General features: G+C 38.9%; 1 protein-coding gene across 1 annotated transcript; it reads right to left on the bottom strand.

Moving 5' to 3' along the window:
- Positions 1–1,613: 1,613 nt before the first annotated feature.
- On the bottom strand, positions 1,614–3,833 carry LOC116810056 (14-3-3 protein zeta/delta-like). Its single transcript, XM_032753765.2, has one exon. It carries the CDS (start codon positions 3,373–3,375, stop codon positions 2,641–2,643), a length of 735 nt encoding a protein of 244 aa, XP_032609656.1. The 5' UTR covers positions 3,376–3,833; the 3' UTR covers positions 1,614–2,640.
- Between the last annotated feature and the right edge of the window lie 15,283 nt (positions 3,834–19,116).

Below are 19,116 nucleotides of genomic sequence, written 5' to 3'. Positions count from 1 at the left end.
ATTCCACATTCTCCATCCCATACTTGCAACGCCAGTCCAGAAGATAACCATCTCCCTCTGGGTTACTCCAAAAACCTCCTAAATCTTCTCTCCATGCTCTCTTCCATTCCATCCTTCCCATTACAGATAGAGTTATTGTCTTAGTCTGTTTGCATTGCTATAAAGGGATACCTGAGCCTGAGTAATTTATAGAGAAAAAAGGTTTATTTGGCTCACAGTTCTGCAGGCTGTATAAGCAGCATGGTGCTGGCATCTGCTTCTGGCAAGGACTTCAGGAAGCTTCCATTCATGGTGGAAAGCAAAGGGGAGCAGGCATCCCATGGCATGAAAGAAAAAAAGAGAGAGAGGGAAGGGGTGCCAGGCTCTTTTAGACAACCAGATCTTCCAGGAACTCATAGAGCAATAACTCATTCATTACTACAGGGATGATACCAAGCCATTCATACGGGATCCACCCCCATGACTCCAACCCCTCTCACTAGGCCCCACCTCCAAACTGGGGATGTAATTTCTTTCTTTTTTTTTTTTCTCTCCATTGCACTTTTATTTGAATGTAATATTTGGGATAATTATCCAAAACGGCCAATATTTCCCAATTTAATCTGAGGTCATAATAAAACAAGAAACAAAACAGTGTTTGGGATTTCAGTTTCTCACCCTTATCAAGACTCACTGCCTCCCATCGTCAATATTTATTGAGCATTTACAGTGTACTAGGCACAATAGAACATTCAGAAAACATTGTTCCTGCTCTTGAGGAGCTTACATTCTAAAAGAAAAAATACACCTCTTTTAAAATGGCATTTTTGTTTGGTGTTTTCTGCAAAGTACTGAGGAAATATTTTGTAAAGTGAGCTTTGGGTATAACTTAGCCCCATCATTATTTAGAGAATAGAGGAAGAGAAAGAGGAGGGATTTTAAAGGCAGACAACGACAGACCGTTCAGGATAGGTAGGGTTTTAAAGGGAGATAAACACAGTATCATCAACTAAGGAGAGATTTGCTGCAGTAAATAGGATGAGGGAAATAGTCTGTGGGATGCAAGCAAAGGAAGCAGGGTGGCTTAGACGTTGAGTGGAGCCAGACAGATCATGCGGCCTTTTTCCAAGTACATGGCCACCAAGTAGGAATGGTTGGTGACAAGACAGAAGGCTAAAAAAGGAGCATAATCTTGTGCACCTGACAAATAGAAAGAATAAAGGATCAAAATCGAAGGCAGGGTATAAGAGTATCAAGAAATTGTTAAAAACCAAAAAGTTATTTGGAAGCACAAAACTTATAGTTAATGCTACCCAGTGTCAGGATGGGCCAAGAACACTGTGGCTTCCTACGTGAGAAAATGCCATTTATCAAAATTTTAAATGGAACATATTACATTTTTTTCCAATCAATCTACCCCTCTCCCAGAAAACATAGGAACTCATTTTTTTCAGGGTGGGGAGGAAGAGAGGGGATCATGGGACATGGAAACAGTAGTTATATTAGTAGTATTTTTGTTGTTATGATAAACTTTGTGTTTAAACTTGGCAAAAGCCCATTAGCTGCCAAGAGAGAATAAGGAATACATTTCAAAAAAATGTACAATTTCCTTTAGAGAAGTTTCAGAACCAAAAGACTAATTTACACGAAAAGCTGTAGAGAAAGTAGTTGAAAAGTCCATTCATAAAACATTTATTCCACTTACATGAATTTAATACACGTGTTCTTAACAATTATGCTTGGATTGTTCATGAAAATTTCATAAGACATTAAACGAAGCTAGCCATCATCTCAAGTTGTTTCCCTGTTAACTGTTTTTACCGCACATGCATGTTAGGCAAGTATCAAAAAAAATCACAAAAGCAAAAAACCTAAAACAAGTTAAATACATGGGTTTTTGTTTTACTGCTGTGCTTGATATGCATGAAGTAGTGAATACTAATTCATTTTTACTGCATCTTTACTTTTACATTTGTTCTTAGGTTGCCTGAAACATTTAAATACAAATAAAATAAGTGTAGCAAAAATAATGAACGCTGACAGCAGGTAACTTTACAAATAATGGAATGTGAACCGTTTCTGCCCTTATACAGAGTAAAATGGGTCACGACTGTGTCTAGAAGAACACTTCTGCAGCTGTGGTCAAAGGTATGAGATTCAGTATTCCACAATTATACATGGTTTAACATGTGGTATCCATGGGGTATCTGTTTCTACCACAGCCTTATAAGTGTTCCATACCTTAAAGTACCCACAATTACTACACCTGTGACTGGAACCAATGATCCCTTTTATTCCCCACCAAGACAAACCAATATGTAGGCAGTTTTCTTTGCTTAGACATGGAAGTAGTTTTAACACTGGCCCTTGTGAAGCCACAATATACCGAAAGTACTATGCCAAATATTTATAACTTGTATAAAAATTCCACGTCCCTATATTGAACACCTCAAGATGAAAACAGATAACACCCTAAATGTTAACTGCATCTACTCCCCTAATATTAAACATAGAAACTATGTGGGAAATATAGAAATTCAAATAGAAGTAACATAAACCTGTCATAAGTCATAAACAAAAAACTATTTGTGGGACAGCATGGATGACACATGGTCTACTGTGTAAATTTTAGAATGAGGCAGACAAAAGCTGGAAGGCCGGTTAATATTCCCCTCCTCCTGCTTCAGCTTCGTCTCCTTGGGTATCTGATGTCCACAGTGTCAAGTTGTCTCTCAGTAATTGCATTATTAGCGTGCTGTCTTTGTATGACTCTTCACTTAATGTATCAAGTTCAGCAATGGCTTCATCAAAAGCTGTCTTTGCAAGACAGCAGGCTTTCTCTGGGGAGTTCAGAATCTCATAATAGAACACAGAGAAGTTAAGGGCCAGACCCAGTCTGATAGGATGTGTTGGTTGCATTTCCTTTTTGCTGATTTCAAAAGCTTCTTGGTATGCTTGTTGTGACTCATCCACAATCCCTTTCTTGTCATCACCAGCGGCAACCTCAGCCAGGTAACGGTAGTAATCTCCTTTCATTTTCAAATAGAAGACTTTGCTCTCTGCTTGTGAAGCATTGGGGATCAAGAACTTTTCCAAAAGAGACAGTTCATCATTGCAGATATCTCTTAGCTCCGTCACAATTTTCTCTCCATATTTGTAAGCCATCTGCTGTTTTTTCTCAGCTCCTTCCGCCTTTTGTTGAGTACTTGAGATGAGCCTCCAAGATAACCTACGGGCTCCTACAACATTTTTATAAGCAACTGAGAGAAGATTCCTCTCCTCATTGGATAATTCAGCTCCTTGCTCAGTTACAGACTTCATGCAGGCTGCCATGTCATCATAGGGCTCAGCCTGCTTGGCCAGTTTGGCCTTCTGAACCAGCTCATTTTTGTCCATGACTGGATGTTCTGTGTCCGGAGTGGGTAGTGGCAGCGGATGGACAGGGGCTCAGCAGTCTTTGGGCGGCGGCGAGGCTGATACGCTGGGGATGGAATTTCAACATGAGATTTGGAGGGGACAAATATCCAAACTATATCAGTTATTTTCCAAAATAAACAAATCTGATCAAACTGGTCCACTATTAAAATCCTTTAATGGCTTCTCATTACACTTGAGATAAAATTCAACCCCTTTAATACTAGATGCATGCTGTGCCCACCTGTTGGGTTCTTCAGCCTTTTTTCCTGTAAGTTCTTATGCTTTTTCTCGAGTCTAACACGACTACCATATTTCAGTAAATCTGAAATATCATCAAACACAAGATGCACCATTATTTTATGTGACATTAAGAAAAAACAATTCTGCCAATTAAAATGGTAAAATAATTTCATTGCAAGGGATGTCCAATTTCAGAGATGCAAAAATGGGAGAAAATCCGGGTTTGGTACCAGTGAAACAGTTCTTTTTTTTTTTTTTTTTTTTTTTTTTTGAGACGGAGTCTCGCTCTGTCACCCAGGCTGGAGTGCAGTGGCGCAATCTCGGCTCACTGCAAGCTCCGCCTCCCGAGTTCACGCCATTCTCCTGCCTCAGCCTCTCCGAGTAGCTGGGACTACAGGCGCCCGCCACCACGCCCGGCTAATTTTTTGTATTTTTAGTAGAGACGGGGTTTCACCGTGGTCTCGATCTCCTGACCTCGTGATCCGCCCGCCTCGGCCTCCCAAAGTGCTGGGATTACAAGCGTGAGCCACCGCGCCCGGCCGAAACAGTTCTTTTCTTAGCTCTGTGGAACCAGCTTCCATCATGTCTGGGCCTCCCCATGTGCTACTTCCTCTTCCTCCTTCCTCACACTCCCCCTCATCCTCATAACATCCCCCACATCCATCTTCAGCAAAATTAAACATTAGGTAAAATTGGTCCAGTGCACCCATTCTCCTTTTGTTCTCTTTTTTACTAAAATTGCATTTCCTTCCCCAACTGAGCTGAAGTTTGGAAGAGATGTTGGGGCTTGACTTTAGGCTTTGACAAGGTGTGTCCTTATTCTTTTTTTTTTTTGAAACAGAGTTTCGCTCTGTCACCCAGGCTGGACTGCAGTGGCTCGATCTTGGCTCACTGCAAGCTCTGCCTCCGGGGTTCACACCATTCTCCTGCCTCAGCCTCCGGAGTAGCTGGGAATACGGGTGCCAGCCACCGCGCCTAGTTTTTTGTATTTTTTTTTTTAGTAGAGACAGCATTTCACCATGTTAGCCAGGATGGTCTCGATCTCCTGACCTTGTGATCCACCCATCTCAGCCTCCCAAAGTGCTGGGATTACAGGTGTGAGCCACCGTGGCTGGTAGGCGTGTCCTTATTCTTAAAGCCTATCTAGTATCTCAGCAGGGTGCCAGATACACTAATGAGAGGTAATGAAATTTCTCAACAGGGCATTCCAGAATGCCCCAGCACTGCTAACCCTCTGCTATCGGCATCACCTTCAATCCTGAAGAAGTTGCTGTCTGGTAAGTAGACAGTAGCTTCTACCATGGGGAGCTGTGTCCTGTGCATGTACCATCCAGCCATGCCACATATTCCCAGAGGGCACCCTCCCGAACTCCCAAGGGCCCCATCTGCACAGCTCCCTCCTTTCTGATGCCTCTTCATCCAGATTCCAAACATTTCAGCTGATCCAACTTCTAGTTTCTGATCTCTGCCTCCTCAGCTGAGCAAGGCCACTTTGCCCTACTTGGAGTCTGGCTCTCTGTGTCATCCTCAGGCAGAGAGTTGGGTGACTGTGGCTCACTTGTGAAATTTCCCTTCTCTTGCTGCTAGTTTGATGAACTCTTCTGACCTCTGTATCACCCAGCTTCAAAATCATCAACATTTGGCCAGTCTTCTTAAATCTATATCACTAGATCTAGATTACTACCTCTAATCTAGACACTATCTCTCATCTCTAATCTAAATCACTGTGCAAATTACTTAGAGCAAATCCTAGACAGGTCATTTCATTTATAAATATTTCAGCATGAATTTCTAAACAGTAACAATTCTTTAACAAAACACCATAAAATACTACTTTAGACAACATAATAACAATATTTTCTTAATATCATTATTAATGATAATTAATGGTAATGTTCAAATTTCTCCAGTTCTTTCATAAATTCTTTATAGTTTTTTCAAATACTGATCCAAGTAAGGTCCCATACATTGCCATTGGTTGCTGTTTCCTAAGACTTTTAAAAATATTTGGGTTGTTTCTCTCTCCTCCTTACAAATTACTTATGGAGAAAATCAGTCTGGATTTTCCTAACTGCAGCCCTGTTGTATTATTTAACATGTTCCTCTGTCCCCTGTGTTTGTTCTGATAGACCAGCAGCTCTAGCTAGAACTTGATTATATTCATGCTGGAATATTTGCCCCTCTTTTTGTGATGATCATTGCCTAGACCCATTATGTCAGTAGGGATTGTGAAATGGTGATATAGAATGATAGATCAAACCATTTATTATGTGGATTACTTCTATAAAGAAAAATTGCCTCAATTTTTCCCTTTATTTACCACAATTTTTCCCTTCCTTCCTCTTTCTTTCTTTCTTTCGTTCTTTTGTTCTTTCGTTCTTTCTTTCTCTTTCTCTCTCTCTTTCTTTCTTTCTTTCCTTTCTTCTTTTTCAAGGGAAGGTCTTGCTCTGTTGCCCAGGCTGAAAGGCAGTGGTGTGATCATGGCTTACTGCAGCCTCAACCTCCCAGGCTCAAGCTGTCCCCCCTGCTTCAGCCTCCCAAATAGCTGGTATGGCAGGCAAGCCTCACCACACCCAGCTATTTTTTTTTCCTGTCTCATCCTCCCAAAGTGCTGGGTTTACAAGTATGAGTCACTGCGCTCAGCCCCGATTTTCAAAATAATCATTTGGTTATCTAATAGCCTCAAAAGTGAACCAATAAAGGTTTTCTATTATGAACTAATGGACTTAAACATATTTAAAGTGATTCACTATATTGTCGATACTATTCTTATTGATTCCCAAATTTTCCCATTTTTAGTCACTGTGAGCCCTTGCAAGTTGGATCCTGAGTTCTTTTGACACGATTCTAGTTAAGTGGTTGTTTTGTTTGAGACAGGGTCTCACTCTTGCCCAGGCTGGAGTGCAATGGTACAATAGCTCACTGCAGCCTTGAACTCCTGGGCTCATGCAATCCTCTTACACAGCTGGAACTACAGGCATCAGCTGCCATGCCCACTATTCTTTTTTTTTTTTTTTAATTTTGTAGACATGGGGTCTTTCTCTGTTGCCCAGGCTGGTTTCATACTTCTGACCTCAAGCAATCTGCCCTCCTCAGCCTGTAACCTTTAAAGCACTGGGATTACAGGCATGAGCCACCCCAACTGGCCCTAGGTAAGTGTTTGATAGCTTGCTTTCTGGTAGTAAGTCTAGATGACCCTGGCTCATCTTATACATTTCCCATCCCGGATCTGGAGAAATCCATTTCTTCAAGGAGCCCTGGTTCCTGTCATGGGGAAATATTTAGAGATCACAAACTGCTCACTGTCCCTGGATTGCTCCTTGATTTAAGGTCTTTTCATGGGCAGAGTTAGGAAATAATTTTTAAAGATAAAACATAAAATGTGTTTTATATTATTACATACTAGTATTTCCAACTCAAATGGAAAATTGTAAGGTTTTTAAATTAACTTTTTGAAATCTTCCATCAGTTTCTCCTTTCTTATGGAAAAACCCATACTGCAAGTCACAGTTCCCAATGATACTAACATAATTACTTATTTACCAAAAGTAAAAGATAGTGAAAACAGTTTAATTTTTTCTTCTTTTACAGTTCTTTTTGTCCAAGGTAACAGCCCATTATGGATATACAGTGGAATTACCATGTTTTAAAATTACTTAAAATTCCTACCCTCTGTGTGGTCATGCCACTAACATGATGTAGAATTGGGTTCACTGTCTCATTTTGCTTTTGGTTGTTTGGGGATTGCTTTTTGAAATTTAACTTTGTTTTAAAATTCTGTGAAATGTTTCCATAGTTTCAAAGGCAAATTACAAAAGAAAGTTTATTTGGAGAAATCTCCTCTTTATTAGAAGACTATCAAGGTAGGCTTCATTTCTTTTCATAATTTGATAGTACTCCATTATGTGGCTGTACTATAGTTTATTTAACCAGTACCCTACTGATGGATATTTGGATTATTTGCATCTTTTGCTCTTACAAACAGTGCTATGATGAATATCCTTGCACTTCTCTTTTGCTTATTTTTGCCAGTATATCTTTGGGATTGATTCCTAGAAATAAAATGGCTGGGTCAAAGTGTAAATGTGTATTTTTTGGTAGGTATTGCCAGATTGCACTGGATAGGGGCTATGCCATTGTATATTCTGATTAGCAATGTATAAGAGCATCTGTTTCTCTATATATTTGACCAACGGAGTATGTTAGCAAACTTTTGAACTTTTGGCAATCTCATAGGTAAGAAATAATTCTCTATGAAGTTTTCATTTGCTAAATGTAATTTTCTTTTTACCACTGAAATTAAAATGAAGAGGTATAAATTGTTTTATTTTGATAATTTTCTCTTTAATTTAGCATGACAATCATCATAGGTATACAAGCTACATCCAGGCTTGATTAGCCTGTGGCTACAACACAAAGTCCCATTACCTTTTTTTTAAATTTATTTTTATTTTTTTTTAAATAACAGGGTCTTGCTCTGTTGCCCAGACTGGAGTGCAGTGTTGTGATTATGGCTTATTGCAGTCTTGACCTCCTGGACTCAAGTGATTCTCCCACTTCAGCCTCCCGAGTAGACAGGACAACAGGCACAAACCACCACTCCTGGCTAATTTTTTATTTCTTTGTACAGATGGGGGTCTCACTATGTTGTCCAGGTGAGAACTCCTGAGCTGAAGTGATCCTCCCACCTTAGCCTCCCAAAGTGCTGGGATTATGGGGGTAAGCCACCTCTATGGGCTTACTAACTTTTAATGCCCAAACTACAGTAGACATGCCTGAAAAGGAATCCTTATGTCTCCTAGTTATTTTGGGAAGTCTCCAACAACTGGAAGCTCAGTCAGCCTGCTTCTGGTTTCTGGTCCTTATCCAGTATCTCATAAAGAATTTCATAAATAGTTCCTTCCTTGGGTGGTTCAAATCCTATCTAAGGGGCTAGAAGGAGATCTGAGGCCTTCTTCCACTCTATCAAACAAAAAAACATGGGTATCCATGAAGCAAGCAGGCACAGGAACATGATACATCACGCTGGCATCTCAGCTGCACTCACAGCATCCCCTGAGTACAGAATGTCCTGTGCACTGGCACTGCCAGCGCTCTTGCTAGCACACAGGCGTGCATATACAATCAGCTGACCGTAGGACAGGAACCACTGATTGAAAATGACTTAAAATCTGCAAGCCTGTAGTCCCAGCTACTTGGGATACTCAGCAGGCTGAGGTGAGAGGATCACTTGAGCCCCAGGAGTTCGAGCTCAGCCTGAACAACATAGAGAGACCCCATCTCAAAAAAAAAAAAAAAAAAGACGAAACAACAACAACAAAAAACAAAAAACACAGGTAAAGAAAATAACCTTAAACCAGTTTTTAATTTTCTTAACTTTTATTTTAAGTTCTGAGGTACACATGGAGGTTTGTTATATAGGTGAACTTGTGTCATGGGGATTTGTTGTACAGATTATTTTGTCACCCAGCTATTAAGTCTAGTACTCATTAGTTATTTTTCCTGATCCTCTCCCTCCTCCCACCCTGTGCCCTCCAACAGGCCCCAGTGTCTGTTGTTCCTCTCTATGTGTCCATGTATTCTCGTCATTTAGCTCCCACTTATAAGTGAGAACATGTGATATTTGGTTTTCTGTTCCTGCATTAGTTTGCTAAGGTCAGGGGATGGCCTCCAACTGCATCCATTTCCTGCCAAGTACATGATCTCATTCCTTTTGATGTCTGCATAGTATTCCATGGTGTACATGTACCATTTTCTTTATCCAGTCTACCATTGATGGGCATTTAGGTTGATTCCATGTCTTAGCTAGTGTGAATAGTGTGCAGTGAACATACTTGTGCCTGTGTCTTTATGATAGAACGATTGTATGCCTTTGGGTATATCCCCAGTAATGGGAATGCTGGGTCCACTGGTAGTTCTGTTTTGAATTATTTGAGGAATCGCCATGCTGCTCTCCACAATAACTGAACTAATTTACACTCCCACCAACAGTGTATAAGTGTTGCTTTTTTTCCACAACCTCATCAGCATCTGTTATATTTTGGCTTTTCAGTGATATCCATTCTGACTGGTGTGAGATGGTATTTCATCGTGGTTTTGTTAAATCAGTTTAACAGGCAAAATAATGGAGTAGACAAAATTACTTGAAAATACATTTTAATAGAAAATCATCCTGGAGTGTAAATGTTAGCAATACAAATACTAAGGATTTGAAAGATTCATTTTTAATGAGTATTCTTTTAGAGATTTACTTGGTAACAAAAATCAAATTAAAAATTCATGGAAGGCTCATGCCTGTAATCCCCGAGCTTTGGGAAGCCAAGGTGGGCAGATCGCTTGAACCCAGGAGTTTGAGACCAGCCTGGGCAACATGGTGAAAACCTGTCTCTACAAAAAATACAAAAAAAAAAGTAGTTGGGCTTGGAGGTGTGTGCCTGTAGTTTCAGTTACTCAGGAGGCTGAGGTGGGAGGATTACCTGAGCCCAGGAGGTCAAGGCTGCAGTGACCAGAGATAACACCACTGCATGCCAGCCTGGGCACAGAGTGAGACCCTGTCTCAAATAAAAAAAGATGTGCTAATGACCATCAAAAGCTGCTTCACAACACTTCAGATGCCTCCAATGAGTCTAAGAGCTGTGGAATTAGGGAAGACGGGACTCCTCAGCAGCGTAATACTCAAGACTGTGAAATCAATCAAGCAGCCGTGTTTATATAGTAAAAGGTAGAAAATAGATTATTTTAATTGCTAATTGTTCTTGAGACCTTCACCAAGACATATTTTTAAATGTGACCTAAATGCTTCCCTCGACAGGCATAGTGAAGGAATTACAGTTTATTCAGAGGCTGACATGCTGCTGATTGAAGTATAAAGAAGAGTAATCAAGGTGGTGGGTTTTTTTCATATGGCTTTTAACATTTACAAAGAAAATGATTTCAAGGGGTACACACTAGAAAGAAACAAGTCTATAAACAGTTACCAATCAGCCAAATACACCAATTGCTAGGAATATTCCCTCCACCCTCATCTCTTACCAACTCCCATACCCCGTAATCAGCATCTAAATGCCACATGCATTATTCTTTTGTTCATAACTCTGAGGGAAGGGAATGAAGAGTCAGACAGTGCTCAGAGACCCCAGAACCACATCTTAGATAACTTTACCGACACAAATCTACCACCATGATAGTGTTGGGGAGGCAACCACGCGCGATGCTTCCATTTAGGATAAAACGAGCAGAGACCAGGAAGCAGAAGGCTGCACAGACCAAGCCTTGCACTGGGTCTGCTGTGGAGGCTGGCCTCCTGCCCTCTCTTCAGGACTATACTCAAAGGGACCTCAGACAGTGAGTTTTAATTGGAGAAATGGCTAGAGACTGTGAGGGGAGGAAATAAGACATAGCTACAAAGCAAGCCTGTGTGGACTACCCATTCTTATAGAATTCCTCACTCCTGGGTGTCTTGAGAAAAAGATCTTTTCCTGGAGTCCCAAAGCCCCCATGGTGTCTCATGGGACACCTTGTGGTGTCAGTGGGTTAATAGTCTTGAGAATCTCTAAGTCACTGGCCATGTCAGGTGTTCAAATCCTTCTTGCATCATGGGGAATGGATCATACTGTTAAGGCCCATGCAGAGGCAGAATCCAGCCATGATGACCCTGGAGACCCATCTTGCGATATTCTTAGAGAGGCTTCTTTAAATCTACAGACTGATGCTGGGTTCTAACATGCCTGTGAATTATAGGAAGAATATCTTACAGAATCATCAGTAAGCCTATAGGCTGAGGTAGGCATTTTTTAATTTTATGTTGTTTAATTTTTTATTTTTTAAGAGTCTTGCTATGTTGCCCAGGCTGGACTTGAACTCCCAGGCTCAAGTGATCTTCCTGCTTCACAGCCTCATGAGTAGCTGAGATTGCAGATGTGAGCCACCATTCCCAGCTTAGGTCTGCAGCTTTTTAAGTGCCTACTGGGTCAAATTTTAAACTTAGTTTTAAAGCCAAGCATAACTTTGTGACTCGGGACAAGAAGAAGAGTGGTGCCCCCTTGGCTTCACTATTTCATTTTTTTATCCTAATTAACTTTTTCCAGATTTAATCTCTGCCATTCCCAGTGGGATGTCATATGTCTGGTTTACTCTCTTGGCTGAGGCGGCACAGTTTTAGGGGTTTCCACTTCATCCTTCTTATCATAGTTGTCCTTACTCCACAGTCAGGTAAACCATGTGAGATCTCCCCATCTTGGAAGTCTATCCATCTTGGTAATGTCCTCAGGGACCAGCAAAATGACCACAGGGTGAGTCCCATGAACTCAATGGCTCTCTTGTGGGATGAATCTGGGGGAGGCCCATGTGCCTCTGTGCACCTGCACTAGGACAGAGGGGTCATGATGCTTTTTAGGTTCCACTTGTAGGAGCAATGACTAACACCCTTCCAGAGGACTATGCTCCTCGGAAAACAACTGCAAACCTGGACTCAATACAAAAGCAACTCTGAAGTACTGAGTGAACAGAAGCAGACAGTCTCTAGTGAAGAGTGTGAGCTGGCGTGAAGAAGGGACAATGGGGAGCCAAACAAATTGGTTCTCATCTGTTCAGACTTTAGCCTGAGACTAAGTGAATTCCATGTGGTACATACAGTGGAAGTGGGGGTGCAAACATGGAAAAAACCTGCAGCATTTGTGGTCTGAGAAGCAAGAAAAGTGAAGCCAAGAAATTGTGAACATTGAAAAGAGAGGGGGAAAGTTTACAAGGGAAAGGCAAGAGAGGGGATCCCCACAATTTGTGTGTCCACATTTCTGACTGACTCCTGAACTATGTACCATGGAACAGACAAGCCTTCACCAGACGCCAAAACAGCCAGTGCCTCAATCATGGACTTTCCAGCCTCCAGAACAGTGAGAAAATACATTTTTGTTCTTTATAAGTTCCTCAGTCTTCATTATTTTGTTATAGCAACACAATAACAAAAGACAAAAGCCAGAGTTAGCAAGCAAAACTTGTAAGCAGCAAGAGGAAAATGACAGATTGTACAGAGGAGCAACAATCCTAGTAACGTCCAAATTTTCTTCAAAAATCATGGAAGCCAGAAGAGAGTAGAGCAAAAAACCTGTCAACCCAAGATTCTATAACCAATGAAAATAACATTCAAGAATAGGCCAGGCATGGTGGCTCATGCCTGTAATCCCAGGACTTTGGGAGGCCAAGGCAGATGGATCTCCTGAACCCAGGAGTTTGAGACCAACCTGGGCAACATAGAAAGATCTCATATCTACAAAAAATAGAAAATGTAGCCATGGGTGGTGGTGCATACCTGTAGTCCCAGCTACTTGGGAGGCCGAAGTGGGAGAGGATCACTTGAGTTTGGGAGATTGGGGCTGCAGTGAGCTGTGATCACACCAGCGCACTCCAGCCTGGGTGACAGAGTAAGACCCTGTCTCAAAAAAAAAAAAGAAAAAAGAACAAACAGACATTTTCATTTAAAAGAAAAGTTACAGAATTAGTTACCAGCAAACCTGCACTGTAAGAAATACTAAAGAAAGTTGTTTAGTCTGGAGAAAAACCATATAGAAACTTGGATTCTCTGAAAATAATAAAAAGCATGAGTAATGGCAAGTACCTGGCTAAACACAAGTTTTTTTTTTCTTTTTGCCTTTCACCTCTTAATTATTTTAATAAACCACATTTTAAAAATTATAACATGGTCTTGTGGGGTTTGTAATGATACAGATGACTACATAAAAAAAAAATAAAATAAAAAGGAACATGGACTAATAGGGTTGAAAGATTTCTATATTTTATGTGAAGTAGTGAAGTAATTATTATTAGCACCCAGTGAAAAGTTAAGTGTGTATGTGTGTGTATTCCTTCCACAACCACTAAAAAAAAATTAAGAAGTCTAGCTAAATGAAAACAGGAAAATTAAAAAGGAATTCTGAAAAATATTCAAAGAATTCAAAAAGAAAAATCACAAAAGAAGGAACAAAGGAAAAACAACAGAAGAGACAAAAATAAAAAATAAAACAGATCCCAAATGCAAGCATATGAATGATTGCAGTAAGTGTTGATGAACTAAACAATGCAATTAAAAGGCAGAGACTGTCACAATGGACCAAAAAAAAAAAAAAAAAAGACCCAACTATATGTTTATGAGAGAAGAACCAGCAAATATATTGACAAATAGGTTGAAAGAAAATGGATGGAAAAATACGCCATGCAAACAGCAGACATCAAAAGGCTAGACTGGCTATACTGATATCAGACAAAATATACCTAAGACAAAATGTACACTGCATATGTTTAAGTGGATAATTTTATATTATATGAAATTTTATGTTGTGTCAATTGTATCACAATAAGAAATGTTTTATCATATAATTTCATTACTCCATAATGATAAAAGTCTTATTGTCAAGGACAACACAACAATTGAAATTTGTATGCACCCAGTATATGAAGCAAAAATACATGAAGCAAGTAACTGAAAGAATGAAAGGGCAAAAGAGACAGTTCCACAAACATCACTGGAAATATTAACATCTCTACCTAGCAGCTACTAGAACAATTAGATCAGAAAATCAGTAAAGACATAGAAGTTTCAAACAATATTATCAAACAACTTGACTTGATATTTATAGAACACTTTACCAAAAATGGCAGAATACACATTATTTTCAAGCACACCTGGTGTGTTTGTCAAGATAGGCCATATTTTGGGCCACAAAACACATCTGAATAAATTTGAATAGTTTAAAATCACGCAGGCTATGTTCTCTGTCCACAAAGGATTAAATTGGAATTCAATAATAATGAGATAACCAGGAAAATTTCAAATATCTGGACTTTAACCTACTTCTAAATAATCACTAGATCAAAGAAGAGTCACAAGTAATATTAGAAAATATGTTGATAATATATACATATGATAATGAAAGCATATCAAAATTTGTGGGATGTAGGGTAAAACAGAGCATATAGGGAAATGTGTAGCTTTAAATGCCTATGTGGGAAAAGAAGCAAAGTCTAAAACTCAGTGATCTAAGCTTTCACCTTAAGAAATTACAAAAATAAGTGCAAGTTATGTTCAAAGTAAACAAAAAGAAGGAAAGGATAAAAGGTAAAAATCAATAAAATAGAAAAGATAAATGGCATGAACCCAGGAGGCGGAGCTTGCAGTGAGCTGAGATCACACCACTGCACTCCAGCCTGTGCAACAGAGTGAGACTCCGTCTCAAAAAAAAATAAATAGAGAAAAATCAATAAAGCCAAAAGCCACGTTTTTGAAATAAATTCAATAAAACTGACCAGCTGTAGCCAGACTAGTGAAGAAAACAGAAGAGACAAATCCCCAATATTAGGAATGAAAGAAGGGGTTTTTCTACATGTCCTTCAGACATGAAAAGAATAATAAGGACATACTGTGAACAATTCCATGCTGATAAGCTTGACAATCTAGATACAATAAAATATTACTTAAAAAGCAAAATTTACCAAAACTGCCTCAAGAAAATTTGGCAGCCCTATATAAATTATGGAAACTAAATTAATAATAAAAACTTTCCCACATAGAAAACTCCAGATCTAGATCACTTCACTGGGGAATTCCACCAGTTATTTAAGGAAGAAATGACACCAATCTTACACCAATGTTTTCAACATATCAAAGAGGAGGGAGTATTTCCCAGATCGTTTTATGGGGCTAACATTAACTTTATTATAAAATCAAATACATCACAAGATAATAGAACTACAGAGCAATATTACTCATGAGCATAGAAACAAAAAGTTCCTAACAAAATACCGGCAAATAAGAACCAATAACATGTAAAAAGAATACTATATATCATATCCAAGTGGGTTTTATCTCAGAATGCAAGGTTGGCTTAACATCAGAAAATCAATCAGTATAATCTACCATATTAACAGAAAACAGAAAAAGAACCATATAATTATTTAAATGGATGCAGAAAAAGCATTTGATAAAAATCAACATTCTTTCATGACTAAATCTCTCAGCAACTAGGAATAGAAGTCTTCCTCATCCAATTAAGGTTATAAAAAAAACTACAGCTAACATCAAACTCAATGGTGAAGACTTCATGTTTTCTACCTAAAATCACAAACAAAGCAAAGCAAGGATATCCACTCTCACTATTTGCATTTAAATCTGTATTGTAAGGCCCAGATAGTGAATAAGGCAAGAAAAAGAAAAAGGCAAATTGGAAAGAAGAGGTAAAACTGTCCTATTTGGAGACATGATTTTGTATGTACAAAGCTCTAAGAAATCCAGAAAAAAGTTACAAGGGTTAATATAGGTCAGTTTAGTAAAGTTGCAACATACACGTTCAAAACACAAAAATTAATTGTATTTCTATATATAGTGAAAAAATAGAAAATAAAAATATAACAATTCAATTTATGACAGTATTAAGAAAATTAAAATATGTTGGCATTAATTTAACAAAATATGTGCAAGACCCACATACTAAAAACTACAAAATATTTAAAGAAAAACTAAAGAATACTTAAATAAACAGAGAAACATACCGGGCTCACGGACTGGGACACTCAATATTTTTAAGATGCCATTTCTCCCCAGATTGATATGTCAATGCAATACCAATCAAAACCCCACCAAGACTTTTTGTAGAAATTTCCAAGCAAATTCTAAAATTTATATGGAAATGCACATGTTTTGGTTATGTTTTTCCAACTGTGTTCTTTTTTCAAAATTGTTTTAGCATAAAACAACTAGCCAAGACTTGCTATAAACCTATAATTTCAATACAGTGTGGTATAAATGCCATAAGATTTTCAAGACTTGCTATAAACCTATAATAATCAATACAGTGTGGTATAAATGCCATAGGAATAGATATATCAATGGAACAGAATAGAGAGTCCAGAAATAGACCCATGCTAATATGGAAATTAATTTTTTGAAAAATGTCAAGGAAATTCACGGAAGTCTTCAGTAAATAGTGCTGGGATAATTGGCTATCTGTAGAGGAAAAAATTCTAATTCCCTCAGTTAGAACTCTATACTCAGGGAAAATAATCCTCAGAATGAAAGGAGAATAAATACGTTTTCTCACCAACAAAAACTGAAAAAAAATCATCACTAGGAAATATGAACTAGTGGGAAAAATAAAAGAAGTTTGGCCAGATATGGTGACTCACGCCCGTAATCCCAGCACTTTGGGAGTTCGAGGCAGGTGGATCACAAGCTCAGGAGTTCAAGACCAGCCTGGCCAACATGGTGAAACCCTGTCTCTACTAAAAATACAAAAATTAGCTAAGTGAGGTGGCAGGCACCTGTAATCCCGCTTCTCGGGAGGCTGAGGCAGGAGAATCTTTTGAACTCGGGGGTGGCAGAAGTTGCGGTGAGCTGAGATTGCACCACTGCACTCCAGCCTGGGCGGCAGAGTGAGACTCCATCTCAAAAAACAAAAACAAAAACAAAAACAAAAAAAAATAAGTTCTTCAGGCAGAAGAAAAATAATCACACAGGGAAACACAGAATTGCAGGAAGAAATAAAAGAGCAACAAAAGGGGCAAATATGTAGGTAAATATAAGTGAGTATCAACCACATATACTAAAAACATATTATTATATATTAATATGTTATATATTATATATTAGTGTATATTAGTATACATATTAGTGTATAGTATATATTTTATACTGATTTATTATATACTAATTATTAGTATATATTAGTACATATTTTAGTATATTATTATAATGGTTTGGGGGCTTTAAAATGTGTGTGAAATGAAATACATGAGAATAGTAAAACAAAATGTGAGAGGATGTTAATAAGGTGTTCTAAGGCTAACATTCCTGGAGAACTCAAAATAAGTAATAATTTACATATGATGGTAACAAGTAAGGCAGCATGTTGTAATTTCCATGGTAGCTACTAAAAGAAATGTAAAATAACATATAACAAGTTCATAAAGAGAAAAATAGTATAAATAAGTTTCCTTTTTGCCCATAAAGTCACAAAGAGAATGATTTATATACTTGCAGTAACAAATGATTCAAGACTCTTGATTTGTGAACTACTTGAGTTACTATTAGTCTTGGTATAACCAAATGCCTGCTACCATGTGAGCCAATTCTTATTTGTCATTTTTAATTTAGAGGTTTTTTGTTTTTTGTTTTGTTTTTTTTTTTTTTGAGACGGAGTTTTGCTCTTGTTTCCCAGGTTGGAGTGCAATGGCGTGATCTTGGCCAACCACAACCTCTGCCTCCCGGGTTCAAGCAATTCTCCTGCCTCAGCCTCCCGAGCAGCTGGGATTACAGGCATGTGGCACCATGCCCAACTAATTTTCTATTTTTAGTAGAGACAGGGTTTCTCCATGTTGGTCAGGCTGGTCTCAAACTCCTGACCTCAGGTGATCCACCTGCCTTGGCCTCCCAAAGTGCTGGGATTACAGGTGTGAGCCACCACGCCTGGCTAGAGTCTTTTTTATAAAAGAGCACGTTCATTGACTTAGCCAAAAAGCAAACATAAATTTTAGTGAATATTTTATTTGGACATTTTAAAGTTTAGCTGTGTAACCAGAAGGTATGAAGGTGAACATTTATTCATAATCATTGAAATCTAACCAAGTCCTATTGCAGTTTATTTGTGGGTAGAATGGTTGGAAGTAGCATGCTCAAGATATTTAAAATTTTGAAAAAAAGTCATGCATCTGATCAATCACCATATATGCTCCCAGAGCACAGTTCCTCCATAATCCTGCTTTTCAGTGCTAGCATTGTTGATTCCTTGGATCCTGCATTTTCCTTCCTCTTCCCACTTGATCCGTTACTTATGTCTGTCAAGGACTGAAACGCAGTGGAAGGTGCAGGGAATTTTTGTAGGAATTCTTTGGCTTAGTAGTCCATCAGCCTCCTGATGTTCCCAGAGTCGTGCCCTTGTCTCAGGCAAAGCTGTGGAAGTGTTTGATGGAAACAGCTGTCCCTCTGTCATTCTGTGAAGTTCTACTCCAAGTGGGAGTTGGGGTGATATGGTTTGGATGTTTTCCCTCTCCAAATCTTATGTTGAAGTATAATTCCTAGTGCTGGAGGTGGGCCCTGCTGGGAGGTAATTGGGTCATGAGGGTGGATCCCTCACGGTTTGATGCTGTCCTGGTGACAGTGAGTGAGTTCTCGAGAGATCTGGCTGTTTAAAAGTGGGTGGCACCTCCCTAACACTCTCTCTTGCTCCTGCTCTGCCATGTGAGGCGCCGGCTCCCCCTTCACCTTCTGCCATGAGTAAAAGCGCCCTCAGGTCTCCCCAGAATCCGAGCAAATGCTGGCACCATGCTTTCTGTACACCCTGCAGAACTGTGAGTCAATTAAACCTCTTTTCTTTATAAGTTACCCAGTCTCAGGTATTTCTTTTTTCTCTCTCTTTAATTTTGTTTATTTTTCTAGTTTTTTTTTTTTTTTTTTTTTTTTTCAAATTCTCCCAGATCCTGATCAGGTACTTCTTT

This window comes from Hylobates moloch, unplaced genomic scaffold, assembly GCF_009828535.3.
Source record: "Hylobates moloch isolate HMO894 unplaced genomic scaffold, HMol_V3 SCAFFOLD_2, whole genome shotgun sequence".
Lineage (NCBI taxonomy): Eukaryota > Metazoa > Chordata > Mammalia > Primates > Hylobatidae > Hylobates > Hylobates moloch.
The sequence above is the reverse complement of the archived record's forward strand: the minus strand, read 5'-3'. Positions and strand labels throughout refer to the sequence as shown.

What these genes read in the sequence shown, in the direction of transcription:
- LOC116810056 (XM_032753765.2), bottom strand. Translation starts at nt 3,375, where the DNA reads ATGGACAAAAATGAGCTGGTTCAGAAGGCCAAACTGGCCAAGCAGGCT.